At 44.5% G+C, this 27,910-nt stretch overlaps 2 protein-coding genes and 1 pseudogene across 6 annotated transcripts; all 3 read right to left on the bottom strand.

Annotated features, from left to right (window-relative positions):
- Positions 1 to 62: 62 nt before the first annotated feature.
- Positions 63 to 19,080, bottom strand: ZNF134 (zinc finger protein 134). 5 transcript variants are annotated; one of them, XM_057719533.1, is made up of 3 exons: positions 18,969 to 19,080; positions 3,980 to 4,080; positions 63 to 3,320 (listed from the first exon to the last, which is right to left on the bottom strand). In XM_057719533.1, exons 2-3 carry the CDS (start codon positions 4,017 to 4,019, stop codon positions 2,080 to 2,082), a joined length of 1,281 nt encoding a protein of 426 aa, XP_057575516.1. In that variant the 5' UTR covers positions 4,020 to 4,080; positions 18,969 to 19,080; the 3' UTR covers positions 63 to 2,079. The 5 variants fall into 5 exon arrangements, with proteins under 5 accessions (XP_057575516.1, XP_057575515.1, XP_057575518.1 ...); XM_057719532.1 differs by lacking the exon at positions 18,969 to 19,080 and adding an exon at positions 8,366 to 8,849; XM_057719535.1 differs by lacking the exons at positions 3,980 to 4,080; positions 18,969 to 19,080 and adding exons at positions 5,831 to 5,981; positions 8,419 to 8,849.
- Positions 15,546 to 22,738, bottom strand: LOC130842948 (zinc finger protein 211-like). Its single transcript, XM_057719530.1, has 3 exons — positions 22,501 to 22,738; positions 18,969 to 19,095; positions 15,546 to 17,775 (listed from the first exon to the last, which is right to left on the bottom strand). The coding sequence occupies exons 1-3, from the start codon at positions 22,531 to 22,533 to the stop codon at positions 16,559 to 16,561; spliced, it is 1,377 nt and encodes a 458-aa protein (XP_057575513.1). The 5' UTR covers positions 22,534 to 22,738; the 3' UTR covers positions 15,546 to 16,558.
- Positions 22,739 to 24,936: 2,198 nt separating this feature from the next.
- LOC130843048 (protein FAM204A-like) lies at positions 24,937 to 25,618 on the bottom strand (annotated as a pseudogene).
- Positions 25,619 to 27,910: the final 2,292 nt, after the last annotated feature.

Here is a 27,910-nt window from a genome sequence, read left to right as displayed (position 1 = left end):
ATGAGCTATTCATACACACAACACAGGTTTTTTTAAAAATAAATTCATTTATTTATTGGCTGCGTTGGGTCATTGCTGCACACAGGCTTTCTCTAGTTGCAGAGAGCGAGGGTTGCTCTTCATTGTGGTGTGCAGACTCCTCATTGCCGTGGCTTCTCTTGTTGTGGAGCATGGGCTCTAGGAGCGTGGGCTTCAGTAGTTGTGGCACACAGGCCCAACAGTTGTGACTCACCAGCTCTGAAGTGCAGGCTCAATAGTTGTGGCACAGGGGCTTAGTTGCTCCTCGGCCTGTGGAATCTTCCTGGAGCAGGGATCAAACCCATGTCCCCTGCATTGGCAGGCAGATTCTTAACCACTGTGCCACCTAGGAAGCCCCAGATGATTCTTAAAATAATCATGTTGGAAGACAGCAGAGAAAAATAAACTTTTAAGGTCCCACTTAAAGAAAATTCTAGAAAAGGCAAATTTACCTATACTGAAAGTGAATCAATAGTTGCCTAGGGATGGTAGGGAAAGTATGAAGGAGGGCATTGAGAAAGGGTGACGGATGTATCCAATGTCATGACTAGATGATTTCAAATGCATATACATATATTAAGGCTTACCAAACTGTACAGTGTGCACAGTATACTGCATGTTGACTACACTTCTATTCTCAGTCCTGGGGTTCCTGCCCACACAGCGAAGACATCAGGTGAAGAGCCCAGGGAGGCACAGAAATTGAGGAAAACTACATTCTTTGCTCTGCCACTGAGCCTCGTCATAAGAATGACACAGCCCTGGAGAGCAGGAGAATTTCCATATACCCTAATCTCATTCAGCCATAGTGACTTGAATGCTTGTGGATGTGTTTTTACAATGAGCACACCCATTCTCATTTGCAGCAGTCTCTCCAATCTCAATTATTCATATCCAGTGCTTCTGTATCAATTTTGTTTCCTTTCTGAACACAGTAAGTCTTACAGCCAGTGACTCCTGTACCAGATTGTGGCCTTCAAGGCATATGGCACTTGGCAGGACCCGAGGAACAGCTGCCCCACGACAATGCTGGGGAATGTGGGACCTATGGTGGAAACAAGACACTCAAGCCATGCTGCTCCCAAACATGTTGTAGGTTGTTACAACAGCACCATACTCAAGGATGTCTGGATCCTCTAAAAACTCTGAAATCCAGACAAAATCAGGCACACAAAGCCCTGAGTTCTCACCTAAGCTTTTGTCAGCAATAGAAATTAACACCAAAATTGGACTGAGAACTGTTCTCTGCCAACCTGTGTTCCATTTGAGGCATACAATGTTGAAATCTCCCACAAAGACTTTATCTCTTCAGTTTGGCAGAGCCTGTTTTCAAACCAAAGAGTAAAAAGAACCCCCAAGATCAAAGGTGGCTTAAATAGTAAGGTATTTATTATCAAATAAACCAGGGCAACATGAGGCAAGTAGTTATCCAGCCTGGGTGACTTGGAAAAATTCGTCACAAGTATCACGAGACTAACAACATCCATGAATAAAGTAGACCTTTTCTGCTACCAGAACACAGCTCAGGTCCTCTTGGCCAAAGACAGATCATGTCCACATCTTTTCCAGTCAGAGGGGAACAAACAAGGACCCCCCCTTTTAACTCAGGTCCCCACCCCCCTTTTTTTCCAGCCAAGCTGCATGGCTTGTGGGATTTTAGTTCCCAGACGAGGGATCAAACCTGGGCCCTCCACAGTGAGAGCACAGAGTCCTAACCACTGGACTACCAGGGAATTCCCAAATTCAGGTTTCTTACAATTCCTTCCAGGGATTTAAGAGAGTCCAAAGTTCTCCTCCCCTAAGGATATTAGGGTAATTAAACTGTTAGAGTTGAGATAGTTTCAGCCACAGGCACTGACACTAACAAATTTGGCAACAAACCCAAGTAGGTCTGAAAGTACAGCATAGCCCCTGAAAGCTTCCTGTGTACCTGGCAATCATAAAATTATCTCCCCAGTGTTAATGTCCACATATATGTAGTTCAACACATGATTGATGTCTCCCTCTCTAAAGGCAGTCACAGAGCTCCTCGCCATGACTTCTGTTGCGTTGAAAGTATTCCTAAAGCCTTCCTGCACTGTGAACTTTCTGGTGCCTAATAAGGTGGGAGCTTAAGCTGTATGATTTCCCACATTCATTGCATTCATATGGCCTTTCTCCAGTGTGAACTTTTTGGTGCCGAACAAGGTGGGAGGTTCTGATGAAATCTTTCCCACATTTGCTGCACACAAAAGGCCTTTCACCAGTGTGAACTCTCTGATGTGCAATAAAGTCAGAACTTCGACTAAAGAATTTCCCACATTCAATGCACTCAAAAGGCCTTGCCTCAGTATGAATTCTCTGGTGTTTAATGAGGGTGTATTTGTGGCCAAAGGATTTCCCACAATCACTGCAAACATAAGGATTTTCCCCAGTATGGATACTCTCATGCTGAACGAGTGTGGATTTGTGTCTGAAAACCTTCCCACAATCATTGCACTTATAAGGCCTTGCTCCATTGTGAACTCTCTGGTGTACAATTAGGTTGGAGTGATGGCTGAAGTACTTGCCACACTCGCCACACTTATAAGGCATTTCGCCAGTGTGAATCCTTTTGTGCTGAGTAAGGTTGTCTTTGCGGCTAAAGGCTTTTCCACACTCACTGCATTCATAAGGCCTTTCTCCTGTGTGGATTCTCTGGTGCTGCACAAGTGTGGCTTTGCGGCTGAAGGCTTTCCCACATTCGCTACACTCATAAGGCTTTTCTCCTGTGTGGATTCTCTGGTGCTGGACAAGTGTGTCTTTGCGGCTGAAAGCTTTCCCACATTCGCTGCACTTGTAATGCATTTGTCCAATGTGAAAGGCCTCCCCACTCTCAGTGCTTCTTGTCTTCCTCTTGCTGTGGGTGGCCTTTTGCTGGTGACTGCCCAAACTGGTCTGGAAGTTCTTCTGCTCCTCCTCACAGGCAAAGAGATTCTCTGACAGGTGAGGTTCTTCATAAACTCTACAGTTCTTCACAAATGAGGTCTTGCCTTTGTTTCCTCTTAAGAGTTTCTCTACATTGTACAGCTTCTGGTGCTGGTCAAAGTTTGCATTGAACCAGAACTGTCTCCCACATGCCCCACACGTGTAAGGTTTCAGTCCATGGCATGTTTCTTGGTGTTCATCCAGGTGCAAAACATCTTTCAAGACTGGGCCACATAAGTCACAAGGGTGAGCCATCTGGGTCGATGAATCTGCCTTAGAAGTATGAGCATGTGACACTTCTATGGAAACACTCTGCTCAGAAGGTGCCTCTTCTTTCTCCACTCCACGCCAACAACCTGAAAGCAGAAAAATGCTGCTGAACAGCATGTTGACTTCAGTGGGAGCAAGCAATTCCATCACAAATGTGTGTCTAGCATACCCAGGATTGAGTCCACAGAGTTGCTGGCAGGACAACAGATTTGAGATCAGGTTAACAAAAGACCTGCTGTGCAGTACTGGACTCTACGGGTCACATAATGGGGAAGGCCTTACAACAGACAAAGACACAAGGATGAGGTGTAGCTCAGGGAGAACAGGCAGGCAAGATCTCCAACTCACACCTTGCAAATGACATTTAGAAGAGCCTTGGCTATTGGTGACAGATGAGCACTATCCAGAAATGTATGTCCAGGCCCAGAAAATCTGATTTAAAATAAATAACTGGTAATCAAAAACTATTTAAGGACATGTTCATGTCTCATGACACATTAGCGCTGTCCAACAGAGGAGAGCACTACAGAGGGACCAGTACAGAGTGCTGGTGAATGGGGTGGTCAGCCCTGGGTCACAGATCAGAATAGAAATGACAAGTATGTAAAGAGTCCAGAATGGGGATGAAAAGAAAAATAAGGTATGGCCTATAGCCTGGGCACCAAACAGTAGTGGGCACAGGACAGGTTTCTGGTGCTATTTGAACCCATCCTTGAAGTTACATCCTCCCCAGGCTCCCACTCACCAGGGCCTGTCCACGCCCCTTCTGCTGTGGCTAGAGTCATGACCTCTCAATCAGGTACTCAGAGTTCTTTCCCCTGATACAGTTCAGAAACCACAAAGGATCTAGAAGATACAAGTCACAGAGGAAAGACAGGGCAAGTGAGTAGGAAAGCACTGGCCCAGGGTAGCCCAGCCATGAGAGATTAAAAGAGAACTAAATGTTACAAAACAAACATCTTGAATGAACAACCCAGTGGGCCCCACAAGCAGTGACCATAACTGTAATTCATGACAGAGAATGACTTTCAAATCCTTCCTGGCAATTCTGGGGCAACAGAAGTTGGGAGGCACAGGGAATGGAGGAGGCAGTACACACAGCTGAGCCTGGCACCCAGAGGATCTATGTGAGCAAGTGCTTGAGGTCCAGCTACAGGAAGGAAATCACAACTTCTAGGGGAGAAAAGGGAAGAGCTGAACATAGCCCAGAAAACTGGGATACATAGGGCCTTACCCAGGAAAATCATAAGAGCAAAGCATAGAAGGCACTGCATTGTGATATGAGCGTTTCTGAGCCTTATCAAGGAGCCCCCACTGCTCCCAGGAAAAATACACAAACACATCCTCAAAAGTCACATGATCCTGCATGAAGTGAACAACAGCACAAGGGCAGCCTCTCTCCCCAGGATTCCTGGTCTGTCCACCACACATTCACTTTCCTCCCCAACTCCCCAACTCAAAACAAGACAGCAGGGCCCGGTGTGACTGATGTCTCCCCTTTCCTCATTTCCCATTAATCATTTTGCCCAGCATAGAACAACAAGCAAGTGGACAGATAGACACTGTATAGTCTGGGCCTGGCAGATAGGGACCAACCCTTCTCCTACCAGCTAGTTCCCATGGGATCTAGAGATTATGCCTCTCGTACACAAATTTTAGCTCCACATTTCCCTTGAAGCCCTCAGTACTAGAGCCCCCAAGCCATGAATTCAGATTGCATCTCAATGGACACACCACTCTTTACACCACACCTCCCTCGTTACCTAAGGAGGCTCACAACATAGGTACCTCCCAGATGTAAACCTGCACATGGCATCCAGTATTACATCTAGCCCTAGTCAATGGCCTCCACTGCCATAGGTACTTCCAAACTCAGCTTTTAATTTCTTCCTTCCTTGATTCAACTTCAGCAATTCAGAACCACGTGCATATTATCAGATAAAGCCAGATAAAGCTTTTCCACCTTGCTACTGGACACTGGAGATATTACACCCTCATCAGTCACAGGCTTAACACTAAATTCTCATTCAAAGCCCACACCCACTGGCCTTTTACCCTAAGCATAGTGACTCTGCTAGCTGACCCAATTTAGTCCTGAACTAATCTACCAGCTCAACTAAAACCCCCAGTCACCACCAAAGGTCAACACAAAAACCTGAGAAGCACACAGAGAGGGGAATAAGCACCAACTCTGGGCTCACTTTCATCTCATCTCTATTATTGCTTTACCTCAGCATTTGTCTCATGTCCACTTTCTCTCTGTCATCAACTGCCCAACCCTATTTTCCCTGCTCACCATGGACACTAACCTCCCTTTTTTCTCATCTCTTAGGTAACTCCTACTTCCACTCCACTGTGCCCGCCTCCTTTCCAGACCCCCAATGGCACTGCCACCATGACATAAAAGTTCTCTCTCTAAATCTGATACACTGCTCTACCTTAATCACACACTGGCTTCACCCTGTGGATGTCTCCAACTTGAATCCCTCCTCTGAACTCCATACCCATGTGTCCAGCTGTCTACTTGATACCTCAACTCAGATGTCTTTGGAACATCGCAGAGTCAACATGATCAAAACCTATCTCTGAATATTACCTCTGAAAGTTACTCTCACCACCAACTTCACTATTTCAATTGAGGATTTCTTCTTCCGTATGTCTTCTTAGGCAAAAAACTGTGGGATCATCTCTGACTCTTCCCCTTCTTTCTCTCACCCTCCACATCAGAAAATCTGTTTGGTCCTGCTCTAAAAATAAAAACAAACAAACAAAAAACCCCACCATAATCCAAGCACTTGTCTCTCACCTCCATAGCCACCACTCTGGCCCATTCATCATCAACAGTTCTCTTTCCTATACCCCCATAGTCTTTTCTTCACTGTGCAGCCAGATAAACCCTATTAAGGACAGAATCAGATCGCTCCCTTCTCTGCTCCAAACTTTCCACAGCTCCCACCACTTTCAAAACAGAAACCCACCTCCACAGGCTGCCATTCCAAAGCTGAACCCTGTTCCCTGCTCTCTGATCACCAGACATAAAAGAGACCTAAACAGGACCTAAGCCCCCAAACAGGACCAGTTCCATCTCAAGTGATGCATTTGCATATGCTGGTTCACATGCCTGGGGCACTGTTCCAATTTCATCCCATTGCTTGCTGGACATGGAAACCCTTCTGTATAATTCCAGAATAGTTTTCATGGCATGAGACCTTTGGTGACACCAGGATCCCCAAACCCAATGGCAGGCAGAAAGGTAGATTAAGATTCCCAAGACACCACTATGTGCGATGATGGGTTGCCAAGATCATGGAGGGGTGGGTTAGGCTGACTGAGGACTTGCACACTTTGCACTCCCCTATGCAGGGATCATAATCGCTTCTGCCACCACAGCAACCTGACAGGAAGAGGGAGCTGGGAGTGGCAGGTTACCACAATGGGGTCTCATAGACTGAACTGTTCCCCTCACCCCTGCCCTGCCCTGCCCTTTGGTGAGGATGATTTCAGGTTGTCTAACTTAAGATACTCAGACCTCAGTGCTGCCTCCTACCAGCTGTGTGACCATGACCCAAGATCTCAGTGTTCTCATGTATAAAGCAGCGATAATGGTGGTATCCACCTAATAGGGTTGTTTGTATCAGACACGTCAGTACACGTCAGATACCTCTGAATTAACTTTTACCGTTCACATGCTTAACAATTTTGCAAATGTTTTTGGTGCAAATGAAGTACATAACAAGTTCTTTAAAGTCTGGGTTTGTTTTTTAAGTCTTTAAAGGAAACTTGATATTTAAGACTTTTCATTGTAATCAAATACTTAGAGGAAAGTATTTCAACCAATTATTAAACATTGGTATAAATTTATCATGTGTAAATATTAATTTTTAACTGCCTGCTTATGTATACTTGTCAGGTATATACTAGGTCCTTTCACCAAACCAGCCTACCTGGTACATATTCCTCTGAAGGTGAGTATGCTGGTGACCCTTCATTAGAGGTGTTCATCATCTCTCCTCACCTGAGGAGTTGGGAAACTAGTGCCCTTGATTGGGGTGAGGCTGCTTCACTAGCCTGGCTGACTTTTCTTTGTCTGGCTTTTCAGAGGGGCATGCTGAGTCCACAGAGTGGCAAATTTATAGCACCTTACACCTTGCTCACCATCTCAGGTCAGGCTCCTAATATCCTATAGCCTTCTCCTCCTGATGATAGCAGCCAAAAACCTTTCATGTTCCAGGACATCTCCTTTCTGGAGGAACTCTCAGGGATGTCCAATCCTTCTTCCCTGTACTCTAATCTTTCACCTCAGGAACCACATAAAACAACATCCTTAATATTCTCCCCCTAAATATTATCTCCAGGCTCTGATCTGAAACCTCATTCCTCAGAGGTCTCCAGCCCAGCTTGCTCTGCAGAACTGCACACCAGCATATCCAGATGCCCATGTGATGCCTCTACTGTGAAACAGTGGATTTACTATGTCCTAACTTCAACTTCCGACCCTCCTGAAAGGTGCTCCCTGCTTCAACTTATGCATTTCCATTCTTTCAGATGTTCAGGGGAAAAACAAAACAAAACGTGGGTGGTCATTCACATCACTTTTTCACTCACGGCCATATCTGACGCAGCAAAGTCTGTTGGTTCTATCTTTTAAAATCTCTCCAGAATTTAATGACTTATCCACTCCCAACTCCTGCTGCACTGTTCTGGTATAGCCACCACCACAGCTCTCCTGGAGTTTGTGGCCTCCTCACTGGTCTCCCTGCCTCCATCCTCATCATCTCCACCCCGCCTTAGTTTGTTTTTCCCTGAGCATTGGGATACTTTAAAAAATCCTTAATCACATCATGTCCCTCCATGGCTCCCAAAGTCCTCCTAATGAAAGTACTCGCCTCACCCTGCCATTCTAGGTATGACCACTACTCACACTCTCTGCACCCTGAAGATGTGAGCACCCCAGTCTCTCGAAAGCTCCCGACTCAGTCGCAGTCCCAAGACTTTGCTCCTGCTAGTCGCTCGACCGGTAAACTCTTCACCCCTCATCACACTGGCTGTTAGAAATAGTAGCTCCATCCACAAACGCCCTGGAGCCTGGGCCACAATAGCCTCAACAGGCACCACTCATTCGGGGACCTACAATTCAGAAGTGGGTGCTCGGGCGCGTCAAGATGCGGGGAACGCAGCACCCACCTAAGCGGGTCCATCCCCATGGCCGCCGCCATCACAGTCTGGACCACACCGAGTCCGGAAGGGTCCCAGGTCGGAAATCAGGCACTGCCCTGGCCCCGCCCAGCGGCGGAATTCTCGCGAGCGTTGCCACCGCGGAGCCACTTTGCAGCGAGGGCAGGGTCTCCTCCCGCGCCTTCTCGCTTTCCGTCACCTCTGAACCGAACCACAGAGCCCTAGGTTCTGCTCGGATGGGTCGACCGTGGGCCAACAAAATGTCTGCCGCGAGGAAGATACCGGAAGTCCCTCCCAGACGACTTCTGCACGTACGGAAACGTCCCTTACAGTGCCGCCCGCCGCGTGGCACACGGGCTTCTGGGTACTGTAGTTTCCGCTGAACCACCAGCGGCAGCGAGTCCCTGATGCCCTGAGCAGTTCCGAGGTCAGGGCGGAGCTTTTTCACTCCTCTTAAGAAGCCATGTCCTTCCCTGGTGGCAGTGGATAAGAATCTGCCTGCCAACACAGGGGACAGGGGTTTGAGTCCTGGGAAGATCCCACATGCTGCAAAGCAACTAAGCCTGTGTGCCACAACTACTGAGGCTGCGCTCCAGAGCCTGTAAGCCACAACTAATGAGCCCACGCTCTGAAACTACTGAAGCCCATGCACCAACAGCCCGTGCTCTGCAACAAGAGAAACCACTGCAATAAGAAGCTAGTATACTGCAATGAAGAGTAGCCCCCCTCCCCCCAACTACAGAAAGCGCGTGTGCAGCGAGGAAGACCCAATGCAACCAATAAAAATAAATAAATGAATATTTTTTAAAAAAAGAAACGTTTATCTGAAAAAAAAAGAAAAACAAAGGAAGATTCCACCCAGATTCCAAATAGTGTACTCTGCAGGGATAGAAGAAATGTTTAGAAGTGTTTTCTCAGATATTCCCCAAAGCTACAAAACCTAATGGATACACTGTATCAGATGCCACTTTGAGTCCACTCATATTTCCTTGTTTTTTTTAATACTTACAGATGGAAGCGAGAAACAAAGATATATAAAACAATAATGAAAAAATATGTAAATTATATGATATGCTATTTGATGATAGGTGCCTTGGGGGGAAAAACCGGGATTTCAGGGAAGAGTAGGGAATGAGAGGGTGTAATATTAGAGTAGTAATGAGAAACCTCATGAACAAGTGGATACTTGAGGCAAGATTCGAAAAATGAGGAAGAATTAAGTCATGTGGTATTATCGTGCATATCCAAGCACAGGTATCAGGCAATGTCATGTCCTAAGCAAAGCCAGGTGTTGATGCCCACGGAGCTAGGTGAGTGAGGAAGAGAGTTTAAAAAAGGAGGTCAGAGGGGAACATGAGTAAAGGGACCTGTGAAGCGCCTCAGGGTCTTGTAAAAATTTTGAATTTTCTTTAAGTAAAATGAGGAGTCTTTCCAGGATTTTGGTCAAAAATGGACATTACCTGATTCATAGTTTTAAAAGGTGGTGTTGGCTAGAGAGTTGACAATGGACTGCAAAAAAGGAGGCATAGGATAAAGAAAATCAGTTAGGTGACCATTGCAGAAATCCAGGTATAGGACGGTGCTAATCCAGCTAGGGGCAGGCATGGTGATAGAAAGTGGTGAGATTCATGATATATTTTGAAAGCGGTCCCAATCAGATTTCCTTATGGGGCTGGTTCTGTGGTATGAGAAAAATGATGAGTCAAGGATGATCCTTAGATTTTTAGTCTCAGCAACTGGAAGGACAGGGTTGGTATCAACTGAAAATGGGAAAGCTGTGGCCAGAGCAGAATTAAAAGAAAGATCACACTGACAACATCAAATGTTGGTGAGGATGTACAGCAACAGCAACTCTCATTCATTGTTGGTGGGAATGCAAAATGGCACAGCAGCATTGTAACAGTCTGGCAGCTTCTTAAAAAACTAAACATAGGCTTACCATAAAATCCAGAAATTCTGTTCCTTGGTACTTACCCAAAGGAATTGAAAACATTTGTCCATACAAAAATCTGCACATGGATGTTTATAGCAACTTACTTCATAACTGCCAATCCTCCATCTTGGAAGAAAGCAAGATGTCCAGTAGGTGAATTGATAAATTCTGGTACATACAAACAGGGAAATACTATCCAACACTAAAAAGAAATGAGCTATCAAGCCATGACAAGACACAGAGGAAACTTAAAAGCATATTGCTAAGTCAAAGAAGCCAATCTGAAATGGCTACAGGACTTCCTAGGTGGTGCAGTGGGTAAGAATCTGCCTGCCAATGCAGGGGACATGGGTTTGATCCCTGCTCCAGGAAGATACCACATGCCACGAAGCAACTAAGCCCGTGTGCCAAAAAAGAAAAAAAATTAAAATGAAATGACTGTATACTGTATGATTCCAACTCTGACATTCTGGACAAGGCAAACCTATGGAGACAGTAAAAGTATCATTAGTTGTCAGAGGTTAAGAAGGAGGGAAGGATAAAAAGGTGGAGAATTTTTAGGGCAATGAAACATCTGAATGGAACTCTAATGGTGGATCGCAATGTAAACCCTGACAGTTGTTTTCTTTTTTGTAATGCGAGTGCCTCACAAAATTTGATTGCCAAGGCATCCATTTCCGAGAGGCATCCACTTCAAAGATGGCTATCAGGAATAAACAATATCGCCAGCTAGGTGACTAGTTAAAGAACCAGGCTGTCTCCCTCAACAGGGGCTCCTTTGCCTTAGGAGCTCTTGGTTGATTTCAGTAACTGACCATTTGCACCACTTGTTTTTTTTTTTTCTCTTCCTGTGCTTTAAACTCCCACTCTTATGTTTTAAATTCCCCAATGAAAAGTGAGCCCATGAAACCCTATGCCCCTTCCTCTCAACCACAATAAAAGCAGAATTCCAGGCATGCCCTCATGCTCTCTCTCTCTCTCTCACCTCGACTTTGCTATGTGGCTCCAGATGTGTTATGTAATTTCCAGGTTTTGTAACTAAATCTATATGGACTTCCCTGGTGTTCCAGTGTTTAAGACTTCACGCTTCCAATGCAGGGAGTGTGAGTTTGATCCCCGGTCAGGGAACTAAGATCCTACATGCTGCTCGGCCAAGTAATAAAAATAAATAAATAAATAAATAAATAAATAAATATCGTAAAAAACTATTTAAAAATAATAATAATAAACCTATATTTTTTTGTTTCCTGGTTTTTGCTGAAGGGCACCTTGTAATCACAATAAAAACCGCAAGAGCCTGTCCAACCACAGCATTGCTCATTGACAGACTGAGTCCAGCTCAGAACAATGGATGCATGCCACTATACATTTATCCAAACCCATAAAATGTACACCAAGGGTGAACCCTAATGTAAACCATGGTCTTTGGGTGATAATGTGTCATTTTAGGTTCATCAATTGTAACAAATACACCACTCTAGTGAGGGATGTTGATAATGGGGAGGTTATGATGCATATATGGGGGGGCATTGTGTGTACGGGAAATCGCTGTACCTTCCTGTCAGTTTTGCTATGAACCTAAAACTGCTCTAAATAAAGTTTTTTTTCTAATTTTTTTAATGAAAGCTGAGGAGAAGTTTGAAGGTGTTGAGTCTGTGATGTCTACCAGATGTCCAGGAATAGGTTGCAAGCAGATCATTAGATAATCACTGGATTTTTGAATGGAGATATACATTTGGAAGTTTTGAGCTTCAAATATTTGCAACCATGTCATTGCATAAGATTACCAACAGAATGTGTATAGATTGTGAAGAGAGAAATAACTGTTGATTAAGCCTGTTTATTACAATATTAAGGGAATGTATTTTAAAAAAACAAAGCCAGGGAATTCCCTGGTGGCCCAGTGGTTAGGATTCTAGGCTTTCACTGCCGTGGCCAAAAAATATAAATAAAATTTTTAAAAATAAAATTAAAAAAACAAACCCAAAGCCAATATACTAAAACAAAAACAAAAACAAAACCACACACACACACACACACACACACACACACACACACAAACAATGGTCTCAAGAGCTCCTGAAATGAACTTCAAGGAAAATCTTAAATTCATTAATGATGGGGTTGTGAAGATAAAAACTCCCACTTGCATGAGTAGAGAACTACATAGGAGTTGAAGTAATAGAAACAAAAAGAGAAAATGCTCATAAAAGCTTAGCCATAAAGGGTGAGGGAGAGAAATGGTAGAACAGAAACTACACTAGATCACAGAGTAAAGGGTAGCTATTTTATGAAATACACAAATTTTATTGATGCTATTTGTAAGGCAGATTAAAAGACTGAAGATTAATGATGGGTGGCTTATCAGTCAAGAGATTTGATAAAACAAGAATAAAACCTTTCAGAAGCTAAGATGTGGGAAATTCATCCTTAGATGGCATTAATGGAAGGATTCACCCTAAGTTGAAGGGAGGCATCACTTCCTTTTCAACATAAGGGAGCCCGTAAGATATTTGATTTAGATTTAGGAGGCAGAGGATATTGTCAAATAAAATCAAATAATGATTTTCTTTTCTCTGCATAAATGCAGCAAAATATTAATATAGATAGAAGTAATCCTGGAGGAACTTTATAAAGTAACAAATAGTTTAGCGATTCTTGAGGTTTTCGTTGGATATATTAAGCTAGGAACACCAAGCTGGACAGGCAAGTAGCAGAAGAGGGGAAGGCACTGCTGGAATAGAAGAGGACAACTGGAGGATCAGGTAGTCCTTGACCAGGAATGGAGTCTTTTTAAGTGATAGATCTGTAATGACAGCTCTTTGAGTAGATGGACTGAACATTTATAATTAGGACTAATTAGTAGGACAGTTCAGGCTAGAAGAGGTCCTAGGTTATCTGGACATCACCCAACTAAGTGATGTGAGGTTTGCAGGTGGTGGCAGTAAAAAGACTACGTAATCAAAATTTGGAGTTTTTTTAGCCAACAGAAACAATCGAATGTTGGAGCAGAGACTGTTGAGCTCGGGAATTATGTAGCTTTAAAGAGTAGAGAACACATTTGTGAACCTGATGATGCATCTGGCTTTCCCCTGTATCTGCATTGTATGCCCCCTGCTGTAAGTGGCTGGCACGTGAAACTGGACCAAGGGTTATTGGGGTAGACTGTAAGTACACCTCCATAACTGTTGGGATATAGTGGTTGTGTTGTAAGGACAATTCCCATTAGAACCATAAATAGGAATTATGCATTCCACCACAAATGTCTTATGAAATACCATAAAGATGCTACCGACTCCACAATAAGAATTGAAGTGGAGTGCATGTACAAAGCAAAAATAAGATTTTAAGATGCTCTTAGCATTCTGGATGTCAGATCAAAGAGTGCATATTTAGGGTAAAAAACAAAACAAAACCAAAAAATTAACATTAAAAAAAAAAAAACTTAGACCTACAGCTCAGCTTTGCAATATGTGCTCCCTTAAAAAAAAGGGGGGAATTTATAGGCATACCTCATCCTCATTTTATTGTGCTTCGCAGATACTGCGTTTTTTTTTTACAAATTGAAGGTTTGTGGCAACCCTGCATCAAGCAAGTCTATCGGTGCTATTTTTTTCCAAAAGAACTTGCTCACTTTAAGTCTGTGTCACATTTTGGTAATTCTTGCAAGAATTAAAACATTTTCATTATTCTATTTCTTATTATCTTGATCAGTGGCCCCTGATCTTACTATTGCAAAAAATTATGATTCATTGAAGGCTCAGATGATGGTTAGCCTTCTTTTTAGGAATAGATTTCTTTTTAAAAAAGTATGTCCATTGTTTTTTCAGACAATGCTATTTCACTTAATAGACTACAGTACAAACATAAATTTTATATGTACTGGGAGACCAAAAAAATCCATGTGATTGCAAATATTGCAATATTTGCTTTATTGCAGTGGTGTGGAACGAAACCCACAATATCTGAGGTTTGCCTGTAGTGAGGTTATTTGTTTAAGAGAAGGTGGCTGAGCAAATGGATCATGGAGACTGCAGCAACGGTTCTCTGGGCTGATAAAAGTGTAGGTGGACATTGTGCAATGAGGAAGTCACCATCGTCTTAATAAAATTTCCATGCAGAGATGATCCTAAAATTTAACCTCAAGTTTAACGGTAAATATTGATATGAAGAATTTTAAAACTGGTTTTAATATTTAAGAACCTCACAATAATTTCAAAGCCAGAGAAAGATTAAGCAGTTTGTATTTTCCTAATTCATTTTAGATAATCAGGCTTCAATAATGTCACATCGCATAATTTAAGTGCTACTGATTTCTCCCACTATACCTGGAAATTACCTTGTCCTACATACTGCACTTCCAAAATTATTGTAGTTTGCCACAGCTGTACCCACTTGAGGGTGGTCTTCAGGTCTGCAAAAAAAAAAAAACTTGGCAGCCAAGGTACTTTATTAGGACCACAGATGTCAACTTCTTTTCCCAGAAGGGTTTGTGCATTGTATAGCTTTTTCTGACACCAAATAAGTCATTCCAACACCAATTCCCTGATTTTCCAACACCAACTGGGTGTCCTACAATTCAATTCAGTTCTGACACTAACTACTTGGGAGTTAGTGCAGACCACAGTGGTTAAGGACTCAGTCCCATGAGACTGCCAACGACAAAATGGGTCCCAAGGCTACCCCCACTTCTGCTAGCTCAACTACAAACCTGATTTGATAATTTGCTAGAATGACTCACAGAACTCAGGAAGATGCTATATTCCTATACTAACAATTACAGTTTATTGTAAAGGACACAAGTCAACAGAAAGATAAAGAGGTGAGGTCCAGAAGAACCCCAAGCACAGGAGCCTCTAACCCAATGGAATCAAGGTATACCCCGCTTCTTGGTTGGATGTGTTTACCAACATGGAAACTCCCCAAACCCTAACGTTTAGGGATTTTTTTTACTAAGGTGTCATCACATAGGCACAGTTGACTAAATTATTGGCCACTGGTGATTGAACTCAATCTCCAGCTCCTTCCCCTCCCCAGATGTCAGGAGTGGGGCTTAAAAGTTCAAACCCTCTAATATATGGTGACCAGCTCCCATCCTGAAGATCTTTACAGGCCTCCACCTTGAGTCATTTCATTATCATACAAAAAAACAATCTTATCACTCAGGAAATTCCAAGGGTTTAAGAAGATCTCTGCCAAGAACTGGGGACAAACACCAAATATTTATTTCACCACAGACAGGAATACAGCTTAGACAAGAAATGCAGTAAGAGAGACTTTCTGACATCATACTGTCTCCTGAGGCCCTCATGAAAGCTGCCCACCCATACAAACTAGCAGAGCCAAATTGTTTTCTTTTTTTTCAAATTCTGTTTTCAACCACCCTACACAGTGAATAAAACTCTTAAGATTAAAGATGATGGGACTTCTCCGATGATCCAGTGGATAAGACTCTGAGCTTCCAAGGCAGGGGGCACAGGTTCAATCCCTAGATGGGGAACTAGGACATGCCATGTGGTGTGGCTAAAAAAGAAAAAAAAGATTAAAGGTGCCAATAAGGTTTTTATTACTGTACTAACTAGAGCAATGTGTGGTAGAGTGTTCCCAGGTTGGTGACTTGCAGGATAGAAAATGCTTCAAAATAGACCAGCAATACCATGAAGAAGGTAAAACTTTACAAGCCACCAGCAGTTCTTCAGACTTGGTCCTTTGGGCCAAAAGTGGGTCAGGTCCATGCCATAAGTAGTCAGAGGAGAAGGGAATGAGAATGCCCCAGGGGCTCACACTATGACTTGCTCTACAGAATGGGAGAGAGAGCACAAAGGTCTGTCTTCTCTGAGCATGTGGTGACTGTTGCACAATATGAGGACCTGCCAGGTGGTAGAGGCGAGTTGACTTCTGCCACTGAGCCTGGCAGTGACTTAATTATGGCATGGGTCCTGAGCAGGTAAGATATGAAATGCAGCTCCTGAAAATTTCTCACATACCTGGAACTCATGGCAGATAGCTCTTCACAGAGACTCTCTAGTGCTATCACATTGAGCAAAGACCTGAAGGTCTAAGGCCATTATCTTATGCAGATTTCCTCACACAGAAGGCTTTTTTCCACAGTAGCTTAATTCCTAAAACTTAGACCTGAGTTGTGAGATTTTGGTGTTGAATTAAAGCAGATTGTTAACTGAAGGGTTCCTCATATTGGCTGTACTCTTGAGGCCTTTATCTAGTGTGAAGTTTATGGTGCTGAATGAGGCTGTAGTTTTGGCTAAATGATTTTCCACATTTATTGCATTCATAAGGTCTTTCTCCAGTGTGAATTCTTTGATGTAGAATTAGGCTGTAGTTTTGGCTAAAGGATTTCCCACATTCCCTGCACGCATAAGGCCTTGCTCCTGTGTGCACTCTTCGATGCTGAATGAGGCTGGAACTTTGGCAAAAGGATTTCCCACATTCACTGCATTCATATGGCCTTTCTCCAGTGTGAATTCTGCGGTGCTGAATGAGGCTGGAGCTTTGGCTAAAAGATTTCTCACATTCGCCACATTCATAAGGCCTTGCTCCTGTGTGAGTTCTCCGGTGCTGAGCAAGGATCGAGCTTTGTCTAAAGAATCTGCCACATTCAGTACACTTATAAGGCTTTGCTCCAGTGTGAATTCTCTGGTGCTGAACAAGTTTGGATTTGCACCCAAAAGCTTTCCCACATTCAGCACACTCATAAGGCCTTTCTCCAGTGTGAATACGCTGGTGCTGAACAACTTTATATTTGAACCTGAAGGCCTTCCCACATTCACTGCACTCAAAAGGCCTTTCTCCAGTATGAACTGTTTTGTGCCGAAGAAATGTGTGCTTGTAAGTGAAGGTTTTCCTACACTCGCTGCACTCAAACAGTCCTCCAGAGTGAATTCTTTGGTGCTGAACAAGTGTACATTTGTGGCAGAAGGCTTTCCCACATTCACCACACTTGTAAGGACTTTTCCCACTGTGAAAGGCCTCCTCACACCCAGTACTGCTGTGTATACTCAGTACTGCTTTAGGAGTGGCCTGGTGCTGGAAAAGGTCGATAGTGTCCTTTCCACCCTCCCCACAGGTGAAAGGCTTCTCTGACGAATAGATCCTGTAGCTCTTCCCAAAGGAGGTCCCATCCATATCCTTGCTGCAAGGTTTTTCCCCAATGTGCTCCTTCTGGTGTTGGTGAAGATTCGCCCTGAAACAGAATTGTTTCCCACATGCCACACATGTACACAATTTCTGCCCAGTATATGCTCTTTGATGCTCAGCCAGGTACACAACATCCTTCATGACAGGAACACACATCTCACAGAGATGAGCTTTCTGGGTTGATGGATCTGGCTTTAGAGTCCTGATTTGTGGCATTCTTTCCTGAGAAACACTCTCTCCTGAAGGAGCCTCATCATTCTCTATGCCACACAAACAACCTGAAAACAGAGAAATGCTAGTTAGGGACATGTTGTCTTTGGGGACTGGTGGCAGCCACATCACAAATATGTGACTGACATACTAACGAATACATGAGGAGGTTTTCAGGATGATGGAATTGGAGTCAGGATGAGGAAGAGGCTGTCTTGCAGTATTGGAACTCTAAAAGGTCACAGAAGTAGGGAAGCCTCACAAGATGAAAAAACATAAGAATGGGATGTAGCACAATGAGGAGAGGCAGGCAGTTTTCAACTCAGTCCTCACACCTTCAGCAGTGCCTTAGCTGCTGCTAAATGTGAGTGTTGTGCAGAAGTTTTTGTTCAGGGATAGGAAAATCTAATTCAAATGAATACGTGGTGTTCAAGGACTATTAAGCATATGTGCACACCACCTGTTACACGTGAGCCAACAGTGGACAACACTGCAAAGGCAGCAGTAGAGAGGAATGGGTAACAAGTGGAGGCAGGAAAGTTGGGTATAGCCAGGGGCTAGATGTTAGAGTTAAAATGACAAGCTAGCCAAGTATAAAGAATGGGGAAAGAAAGACAGAAATGAGGTGTGGCACCCAGCAATGGCACCAAAACAAGAGTTTGAATTTTAGTTCCTGGTATGATGTGAACACGGCCCTGATGTCATGTCCTTGCCCAGCAGGGCCAGGCTCCCTCTAGCCCATCTTGCCATGGTGGGCCATTCTGTGAAGTACCCAGGACACCCCCCTGCAACCCCTGTTGAGCAACTACAGGGGACTTAGAAAATTCAAGTCCTAAGGGAAAGACAGGACAGCTCAACGGCCAGTAAGCCCAGAGAAACTCATCACATGACAGATCACAGAAAAGAAAACTAAGTGTTACCTAAGTAAAAATTCTTGACAGCAATTTTTGGTACAGACAGGCATGAAAGAATTATTAGAAGAAGAGAGCAAAACCTAGGAACCATGGATCTGGAAAGTCACCCAACCAGGGAGAGTGCAAGCAAGATGGCATCCATTTGGCTTCCTACTACGCAGCAGGTATCGGGGCTCCAAGGAGAGAAAAGGGCAGTGCAAACAACCCAGCCCTAGCAACAACAGCACCTACCTAAGCAAGTAGGAAAGGAAGTATGGTTTGGATGCAGGAAGGACACAGCAGCCCCTAAGGAAAAGCAGAAAGGCAAAGTCTAGCCCAGGTCACAGGGGTGGGTGTGCAGGCCTTACCCAGTGAGGATATAAGTGCAAAGATCTCCAGCATCACATCATGGTACAGGTGTCTCTGAGTCTCATCAAGGAGACTCCATTCCTCCCAGGAGAAGTATACAGCCACGTCCTCCAAAGTCACATTGCCCTGTCATGATATGGACAGATGAAACCTCTCTCCAGAGGACCCACAACCCATGCTGCACACATCTACCCCATGTCCAAGTTTCTCCCAGGCTCTCTACCTCAGATGAGATACCAGAAACTCATGCCATTGGTACTGCTCTCTCCTCATGGTTCCACTAATCACTGTGCCCAGCCCTCAACAACTACAGGCAGGTAGGCAGACAGATGCTATCAAAAAGATGCTCAGGGACAGAACTGCAGGGCTCCATCTCTTCTGCCAGGCAATTTTCAGGGGGCCTTCCGTATCACGCCTCACAATAAAATGTGGAGTCACCTATCACCTTTAAGTTCCCTATACCAGGGACCAGGGGCCATCAGTTCATGCTCCCTCTCTCCACATGTACCTCTCTCACATCTCCAGACCTCACAGTTGTAATCCTGCAGCTACTGCCAATTCCCTGTCCCACACCATAGTCATCTTCCTGGACTCACCCCAGAGAACCTGGCAAACTCAAACAGAATCCAGTTCTACCCAAGACCTCTGATGGATCCCAACAGCATCTGAAGGACTTTGTCTCTAATACTTGCTTCAACGTTTGCCATACAGAACTACATGTGAATTTCAGATACCCATAACCCTCTCCCACCTCTAGGTGTACTTGTTTCCTCAGCAGCCATAATCCTCCTCTCTCCACCTAACCCTCATTAAAATCCCAGCCACAATGGTACCCACACTAGGTCACAATGACTACACATTTGCCCATGATGTTATCTATGTTATGTACTAAAACATCACACCAAAGCTCACCACAAAATCCTAGCACACATCTCAATTAGTTCTCTACCCCTGCATCTGTCTCATGTGTACTCTTCCTCTTGAAGCCTTGGCCACCTGCCAACACCACCCACCCCACACAAACTCCATGGCTATTTCTCTCCCACATTTGTGTTAATAATGCCCATAACCCCCAACCAGGTGCCCAAGCAATAGATCCAATTCTCAGAACTCATACACTTCTTTCTGACCTGCTAATAACATTATTGCCATGACCTGAATTCCACCTTCTAAATACAATCTAAATACAATTTCTTATTGTGTCAGGATTTCAGCTAAAGCTTGAACATAAGGACAATAGGTAGCAGCCCACATTATGTAAAGAAACCAACGAACCATTAGAAATGACCTTCAGGAGTGCTCTAAGGAGTGGCCAAATGGATCCTCCAGCTATCACCCCCACTGGCAAGTGACAAGAGCCCAGGGCTCTTTTCTTGTTGTTGGCAGACAAAGAAAGAAGCCTCCCAGGGGACACACCCAGAGGAGAGTGCTGCTGTAGGAGGCGGGGCTAGCATCTAAGTCTCTGGCTAGAGGCTTAGTGAACAGCCCATCTCAGTGGCTCCTGAGAGAACCTGAGCCATGGCCCCAGGAGGTGGGAAATTCTGTAGCCAGAGGCTGAGTAAAGTAATCAGTGCTTAGAGGGCTGGAAGGGGGCCATGTGAGGTAGGGCCTATGGGGATATATGTATAAATACAGCTGATTCACTTTGATGTACAGAAAAAACTGGCACAACAGTGTAAAGCAATTATATTCCAATAAAGAGCTAAATAAATAAATAAATAAATACAACCCACAGCTCCACACTTGTGCAGACACTAGCCACCACTTTTAGATGTCTCCATCCTGAATCGCACCCCAGATTTCCAGACCTCTGAGTCCAGCAGCTCACCTAATGCCACCACTCATTTGTTCTCTGGAGAAGCTCAGAATTTTAACACAGCCAAAAACAAAATTTCTGATATCCCCAGTGAAAATCACTCTTAACTCATCTAATGAAGCTTCCAGTCTTTCAGCTCCAAGCCCAATAATTTAGTGTCATCCCTGACTCCTACCTTTCTCTCACCCTCAAAATCAGAAAATCTGAGCAGCCCTTCTTAAACAATGCATCCAGAATCCAACCACTTCTTCCATCTCCACAGCCACTGCTTTGGGCTGTGAACACACACCAGGACTTCTACAGTAGTGTGCTCTCCGGTCATCTTTCCTCCTCCCAACGACTGTTTTCCACTCTGTAACCAGAGGGATCCTGTTTAGGCCTAAGTAAGGTCATCTTCTTGGGTTCCAAACCTCCCATTACCTGCACAATAGATCCCCAACTTCCTCAGGCAGCCACATTACTAGACTGACTCCTGTGCCCCTGCTCTCTGTTCCTAAAAGAAAGGAGACCTGCTGTGCCCTGTTCTCAGCTTGTGGCCACACTACCAAACATTTGAACATGCTGGTACCTGTTCTTGGGATAACCTTCTACACCTTTTTCCACCGGTGGCCAGAAAGAAATTCCTGCATAATAATCTTTGGCCTGGACTAAAATGAGTCTACAGGATTTCTCCCAGGTCCCCAAACCCAAGGGCTGGGAGAATGGCAGGTGAAGAGCCCTGGGACACCACAATTCCAAATGCATATGAGTGGGATCCAAACCACCGAGGTCCTGGGACACCCTCCACTTCCCTGTGTAGGTTCCATAAGTGCTTCCTCAGCCATGGGGGCCTGTGGGCAGAAGCAAGCTGTATTCCAAGGGGCTCAAACCTTCCCTGAACCCCTACCCAGCCCTAAAGGCCACAAGACCTTGGGCTAAAAGACTAAACTCTGCTTCAGTCCTCAAGTGCTGCCTACCCAGCCCTGGAGGCCAAATGACCTTGGGCTAAAAGATTAAACTCTGCTTCAGTCCTCAAGTGCTGCCAACCCAGCCCTGGAGGCCAGATGACCTTGGGCTAAAAGACTAAACTCTGCTTCAGTCCTCAGTGCTGCCTACCCAGCCCTGAAGGCCATAAGACCTTGGGCTAAAAGACTAAACTCTGCTTCAGTCCTCAGTGCTGCCTACCCAGCCCTGGAGGCCAGATGACCTTGGGCTAAAAGACTAAACTCTGCTTCAGTCCTCAGTGCGGCCTCTTCCCAGTTCCACGTTGGATAAGGACTCAGCCTCCCTGTGCCCCACTACCCTCATCACCCTCCTTCCAATTTGTTCTCCCTCTGAGTAGCTCTTGGAAAACTTTTAAAACCCTAAATCAGACCATGTCCCTTTTACCTTCACAACCCACCACGGCTGCCAGGGTCCTCAGAATGAAAGTACAAAACCCTTAGCTTGACAATGTAGGTGTGATTCCAGTTCACACTCTCTGCCCCATGCGGACACAAAACAGACTCCAGGTTTCCCGAATCCTCCCGCCTCAGTCCCACCTCCAAGTCCCTCCGCCCGTCACCCTCTCCCACGCGCCCTCACACCGTCGGTCAGAAACACGGCCCCACCCACGACCGCCTCACCCTCCGGGACACCGCGGCCGGGGCTGCCGGCACTTGAGCAGGCGCCCCGCACTCGGGGCTTCAGTGTCTGGTGGGGTGAGGGCGGTGCGGGCCTGGAGGACGGGCGTCTACCTGAGGCGGGTCCCTCAGCGCCGCCGCCGCCATCGGAGTCTGTGGGCGGAACGGGGCCGGGAGAGGCGGTGGTACGCGGGCGCGGCGGTCCCTGTCCCGGGCCTGGCGCGGGGCACCCCGGGAGGCGGAGCCGAGCCTCAGACCCGTCTCTGTGCCACGGGGACAGCAACTCCACTCCGACCAGTCCAGTCACTTCAACCCTGACAGAACTTTCCGGAACTGGAACAGACCCAGAGCAATTAAAATGGCCGCCACAAGGAGGAGGCCGGAAGTCCCGCCCCAGATGCGAAGCGCACGCACGGAAATGCCTTTACCCTGGGCTTTCATTGGCTGAGGTTCGCTTCCTCTCGGCGCACAGTCCTCTGGGAAATGTAGTTCCAAGAGTTCTAGCTGGGGCTCCAGATGGGGGTCCCACCCCCACAAATCCAAAGGCCCAGAGGAACTGAGAGGGGTCTAAGGTTGGAGGAAAAGTCTTCGTTACTTCTTAGAGGGGCAGTAGGGAGACTTATGGGGACTGTTGTCTGCAAGTAATCACTAAAAGTTTTCAGAAATATTATTTCAGGGACTTCCCTGGTGGTGCGGAAGTTACGAATCCGCCTGCCAATCCAGAGGACGCAGGTTTGAGCCCTGGTCCGGGAAGATCCCACATGCTGCGGAGCAACTAAGCCCGTGTGCCACAACTACTGAGCCCACACACTGTAACTACTGAAGCCCAAGCACCTAGAGCCTGTGTTCTGCACCAAAGAGTAGCCCCTGCTCTCCACAACTAGAGAAAGCTAGAGGAAGCCCTTGCACAGCAACAAAGACCCAACACAGCCAATAAATAAAAATAAATAAATTTATATATTAAAAAAAAAGAAATATTGTTTCAGATCCCATGAAGCATGTTCCTAGAGACTAAAAATATTTTAGGTGCTCCCAAAGCCTACAGATACAAATGGACAAACAATTCCATGAAGTCATTTGGACATAAAATATGTACATTCTTAGTGCCAACTAAAGAACATTGCTAGCCATTGGCTCTATAAAGATGAGTCATTTGCTACTGCAGTCAATGATCTTCAGCACATCCTGAAAAAAGTTCAGGGCAGAGATCAGGAATGAGGCATTCTGTGCTCTCAGGAAACTGGCAGAACAGGCCTCCAGATAGATTTTTTGAGGCAGAAAAAATTTTAAGAATTTTTTTTTTAAATATTCTCTATCTTTATTGTGGTAGCGGTTTTGCAGGTGTGTACAACTGTCACTCATTGGATTGCACACTTATTTATTTACCTAGGCTGTGCTGGATCTTAGTTGTAACATGTGGGCTTTTAGTTGTGGCATGCGGGATCTAGTTTCCTGACCAGGGATAGGACCTGGGCCCCCTGCATTGGGAGCATGGAGTCTTACCCATGGGACCACCAGGGAAGTCCCTGAGGAGAATTTTTTTTTTTTATGAACCTGGATTCTTACATCTTCCCATACTTAGAAAAGTACAAAAAACTAAGTTTCCTCATGACTGGCAGCAGTCTTCTACACCTTCACCAAAGTTATGTACAAGGGTGAGTCAAACATTATCCGCATGCTGGCTGTAGAATTTATAGAAGTTTTAATGTAACTGGAATGCAGATAATTTTTGACTCATCCTCATATATACTGACATCCCTTCTTTTCTCTTTAGAACAGTTTCTCAGAGCTATCTGAGAAGTTCTTTCCTGGGCTATAGTCCTCAGTAAGATACTGAATAAACTTGACTCACAGCTTTTACTTATTGTTCTTCACATGCATGTAACCTGAAGTGTTAGACTCAGTTTTGTGAGTTTCAGTAAGTTTGGTCAGGAACAAAGGGAAAAGACTCTAGATAGGGCCATGATGAAGATAGAAAAGAGATGTTGGGCTGCCCTGAAGCAGGTGGACAAGGGTGAAGCTCTGCCTCTAGTTTCCACAGAAACTGTGTCCTACCAACTGAAGAACACTGTTTTATCCATATATTTCTTTCTCCTATTGTAAGATATATTAAATTCCTTTGAAGAATCTGACATACATTGCAAATGAACAGCAACTAAATAAATGTTGTTTTGGCATGAGACAGTGGCTGTAGTTTTCACACTCATAGCATATGTGCAAAGGGGGCATGTGAACCCCAATATTAAGGAACATTGCTTTTTTTAGGTATTTCCCTGTTTGTCCAGTGGTTAGGACTCCATGCTCCCACTTCATGGGGCACGAGTTCAATTCCTGGTGGGAGAACTAAGATCCCACAAGCCTGGAGGCATGCCCCCCCCCAATTTTTTTTATAATCAACTCCCAAATTTTATGCTTATTTTTTCTATTTTCATCAATTTCCCAACATAATTAACATAAGCAGGAAAATCTTTTCAGTAAATTGAGCAATTGAAGATGCAAGTGAAGTCTCAAAGATTTTAAAGAACTCTGGCAAGTCACATATACCCAATGTTAGAAGCTTTTGGTTTCCCACCTCTTCTTTGCTTCAAACCCCCAGGCAAGTTTCTTCTTTTTTCAAGCAAACTGTGAATTTTCAGCATTCTTTTTGGCTTTTACAAAGTTGTGGCAAGCAATCGCTTTGGCAATTTTTACACCAAGCTCTCGAGTAGCTAGCTAAGTTCCTCAGCCTTCTCAGTGTTCCACTCCTCCACAGCCTGGTCTATGCTCTTCTCAAAGCCCGACTTTTCAATTTTTTTTGCTTTTAACAGTGTGCTCAAACCTATCATTGACTCCAAAATACTGAGTGAGCTTCTTTAACTGGGTTTCACTTGAAAGCTGTTCACTATGAGATTCTTCTTCATTCCTCAATTTACCTTTTCTGGGGCGTTTTCTTTTTTTCTTTCTGGATTTCGAAGTTGCGGTTTTCTGTTCAGAATATTTTTATGCAGTTCTTGAAATTTGTTCAACGTATTTAAGGGAATTCCAGAGGGACACTCTTCATATGCACTTACATTTGCCTCTGCTTCATTTTTTGGTCTATCTGTAAGGATATTTGAGATCTCCATTTTTTTAATGGTCCCATCTTCTTTACCTTCCTGTAAGTTAAGTTCAGAGCTCTCTACCTGTGGCTTCATCATCAGAATTACTCAACATCACTTTCATTTAGACTAGAAGGTAGCAGCCCACTCCACATCTTTCTGGTCTGGAGCCGGCCGCCTGGCAGCCATCTTAAGACCAAAAAAAATTTTTTTTTCTAAAGAGCAGAAAAGAACTCATCCTGTGGACTGTGGTCGGGGACTTCTGATGGAGAGACTACTTCTTAGAAATATCAGGACACCTCCTCCTCCCCCTTTTCTGCTTATCAACCTGAGACAGAAGCTAACAACCATGGCTTCAGGAGGCTAAAAGTCTTAAAAAGAAAAGAACAAAAGTAAAAAAGACTGCCAACTTAGGCAGCTATGAGCCCAAGACTGAGGAATGGGGGAAGAGAAATTTAGTCCTAACCTACTAAGCGAATGCCAGGTCTAGCAAAGACAAAGCTAGCTCTAGAATAATTATTGATTTAAAAACAAAATCCTAAGGACTTCCCTGGTAGCACAGTGGTTAAGAATCCACCTGCCAATTCAGGGAACATGTTTTCAATTCCTGGTCTGAGAAGATCCCACATGCTTTGGAGCAACTAAGCCCATGTGCCATAACTACTGAGCCTGTGCTCTAGAGCCCAGGAGCCACAACTACTGAGCCTGTGTGCCACAACTACTGAAGCCCATGCGCCTAGAGCCTGTGCTCCACAACAGAGAGAAGCCACAGCAATGAGAAGCCAGCACACCCACAATGAAGAGTAGCCCCCGCTTGATGCAAGTACAGAAAGCCCTCGGGCAGCAACAAAGACCCAACGAAGCCAATAAATTAATTAATTAATTAATTAATTAAAAAAACACAAAAAATCCCTAGATAGTGGGCAGAAAAAATAAAAGGTAATTAAATAAATTGTGTTTGTATATGTATGCATATGAATATATAACTAAGTTAAAACAAGCTTCCATAGCTGGATACAATTAGAAATCCAAAATATACACACTAAAGAATTTCTATAACAACAACAACAAAACTGGCAACAAACCAGTTGGGGAAAGAGTAGTGCAGGGGTTGGGGCAGGATGGGATATTAAATAGGGTAATAAGGGGAGGGCTTATTAATAAGATATGTGAGGGAAGACTTGAAAACAGGTAAGGGAGAGAGTCATGTGAGGAGCTGGGGAGATGTGGTCCAAGCAGGGCCAGGTTCCAGCAAAGAGGGGCATGTGGAAGAAGGGGCGTGAGAAGGAGCTTGTCGGAGAAGAGGTTAGAGGGGCAATGCGGGGCCAAGTCCTGAGAGGCACCACTGGACTCTGCGAAGATTTTGCCTTTTCTCAGAAAAACTGAGAAACATTGCAGGGTTTTAACCAAAAGATTGTCATTTTCTGCCTCATACACACATCAAAAGAATCATGTTGGCTGGTGAGCTGAGAATCAGCCATTTTTTCTCTCTTCACTCGTGCACTTCAACTAGTTGTATAGTAGGACTGGAGGGAGAAAAGAGATCTGCATGCCTTTTCCTGGTACAGCTAAAGCAGTTCTCTGCACTCTGCCTCTCCATCCCCCCTCACTGCAGGCTGCCACCCACTGCCAATGGGGCTTCCACCTAGTGTTCCTTTGGGAATACTATTAGCATGGTCACTGAAGTAATGGACAGGTCCAAGCCTTTTATTTATTTTTATTTATTCGTTTTGGCCACTCCAACTTGTGGGATCTTAGTTCCCTGACTAGGGATGAAACCTGGCCCTCAGCAGTGAAAGCAGAGTCCTAACCACTGGACTATCAGGGAATTCCCCCCACCCCCACCCCCTTTTTTTAAATTTTCTTTTTCTTTTTTTCCCCTCCAAGCCTTTTAAAAATAGCCATCCTAACATAGTATCTTTTGATGCTTTTAGGCTCATTCTTTTCTCGAAATTAATTCTGTAGTCTCTCATTACCTATAGGAAATTACCTATCTGTTTTGCCAAAAGCCTTACTTTTGGTTTCAAGGTTCATAGGATTTGCTGGCAAAATAACCACCCTACACTCAGTGAAACAAGAATTTAGAGAAAATTTATTAAATTAACAAAGATCACAGTATACTAATTAAGAGAATAATTAGCTAAGAAAGAATAGATCACCGAATTGGGGAAGCACCTACATCCAGATGCAATCAGCTCTGGGAAGTCCCTGGAACAGCTATCTGAAGCCCCAGTTGGGAAGGGTCCCCAGGCAGTGCATCCATTTCACAGGTGAGACTTCACATTGGGGTTCTGGGGGCTCCTGCTTATAATTCCAGGCCACAAACTAATATCATCAGCTTGCATGTAAAACATGCTGCTCTGGATTTACTTTCACAATGTTGTTGGTTTTGTCAGGTGAGTCACAAGATTCTCCAGACCCCAGGGGACTGGCCAGGTCTCCAGGGC

This window comes from Hippopotamus amphibius, unplaced genomic scaffold (assembly GCF_030028045.1).
Source record: "Hippopotamus amphibius kiboko isolate mHipAmp2 unplaced genomic scaffold, mHipAmp2.hap2 H_1, whole genome shotgun sequence".
Taxonomy (NCBI): Eukaryota; Metazoa; Chordata; class Mammalia; order Artiodactyla; family Hippopotamidae; genus Hippopotamus; species Hippopotamus amphibius.
Note: the sequence above shows the minus strand (reverse complement) of the source record. Positions and strands in the feature narration are given on the sequence as shown.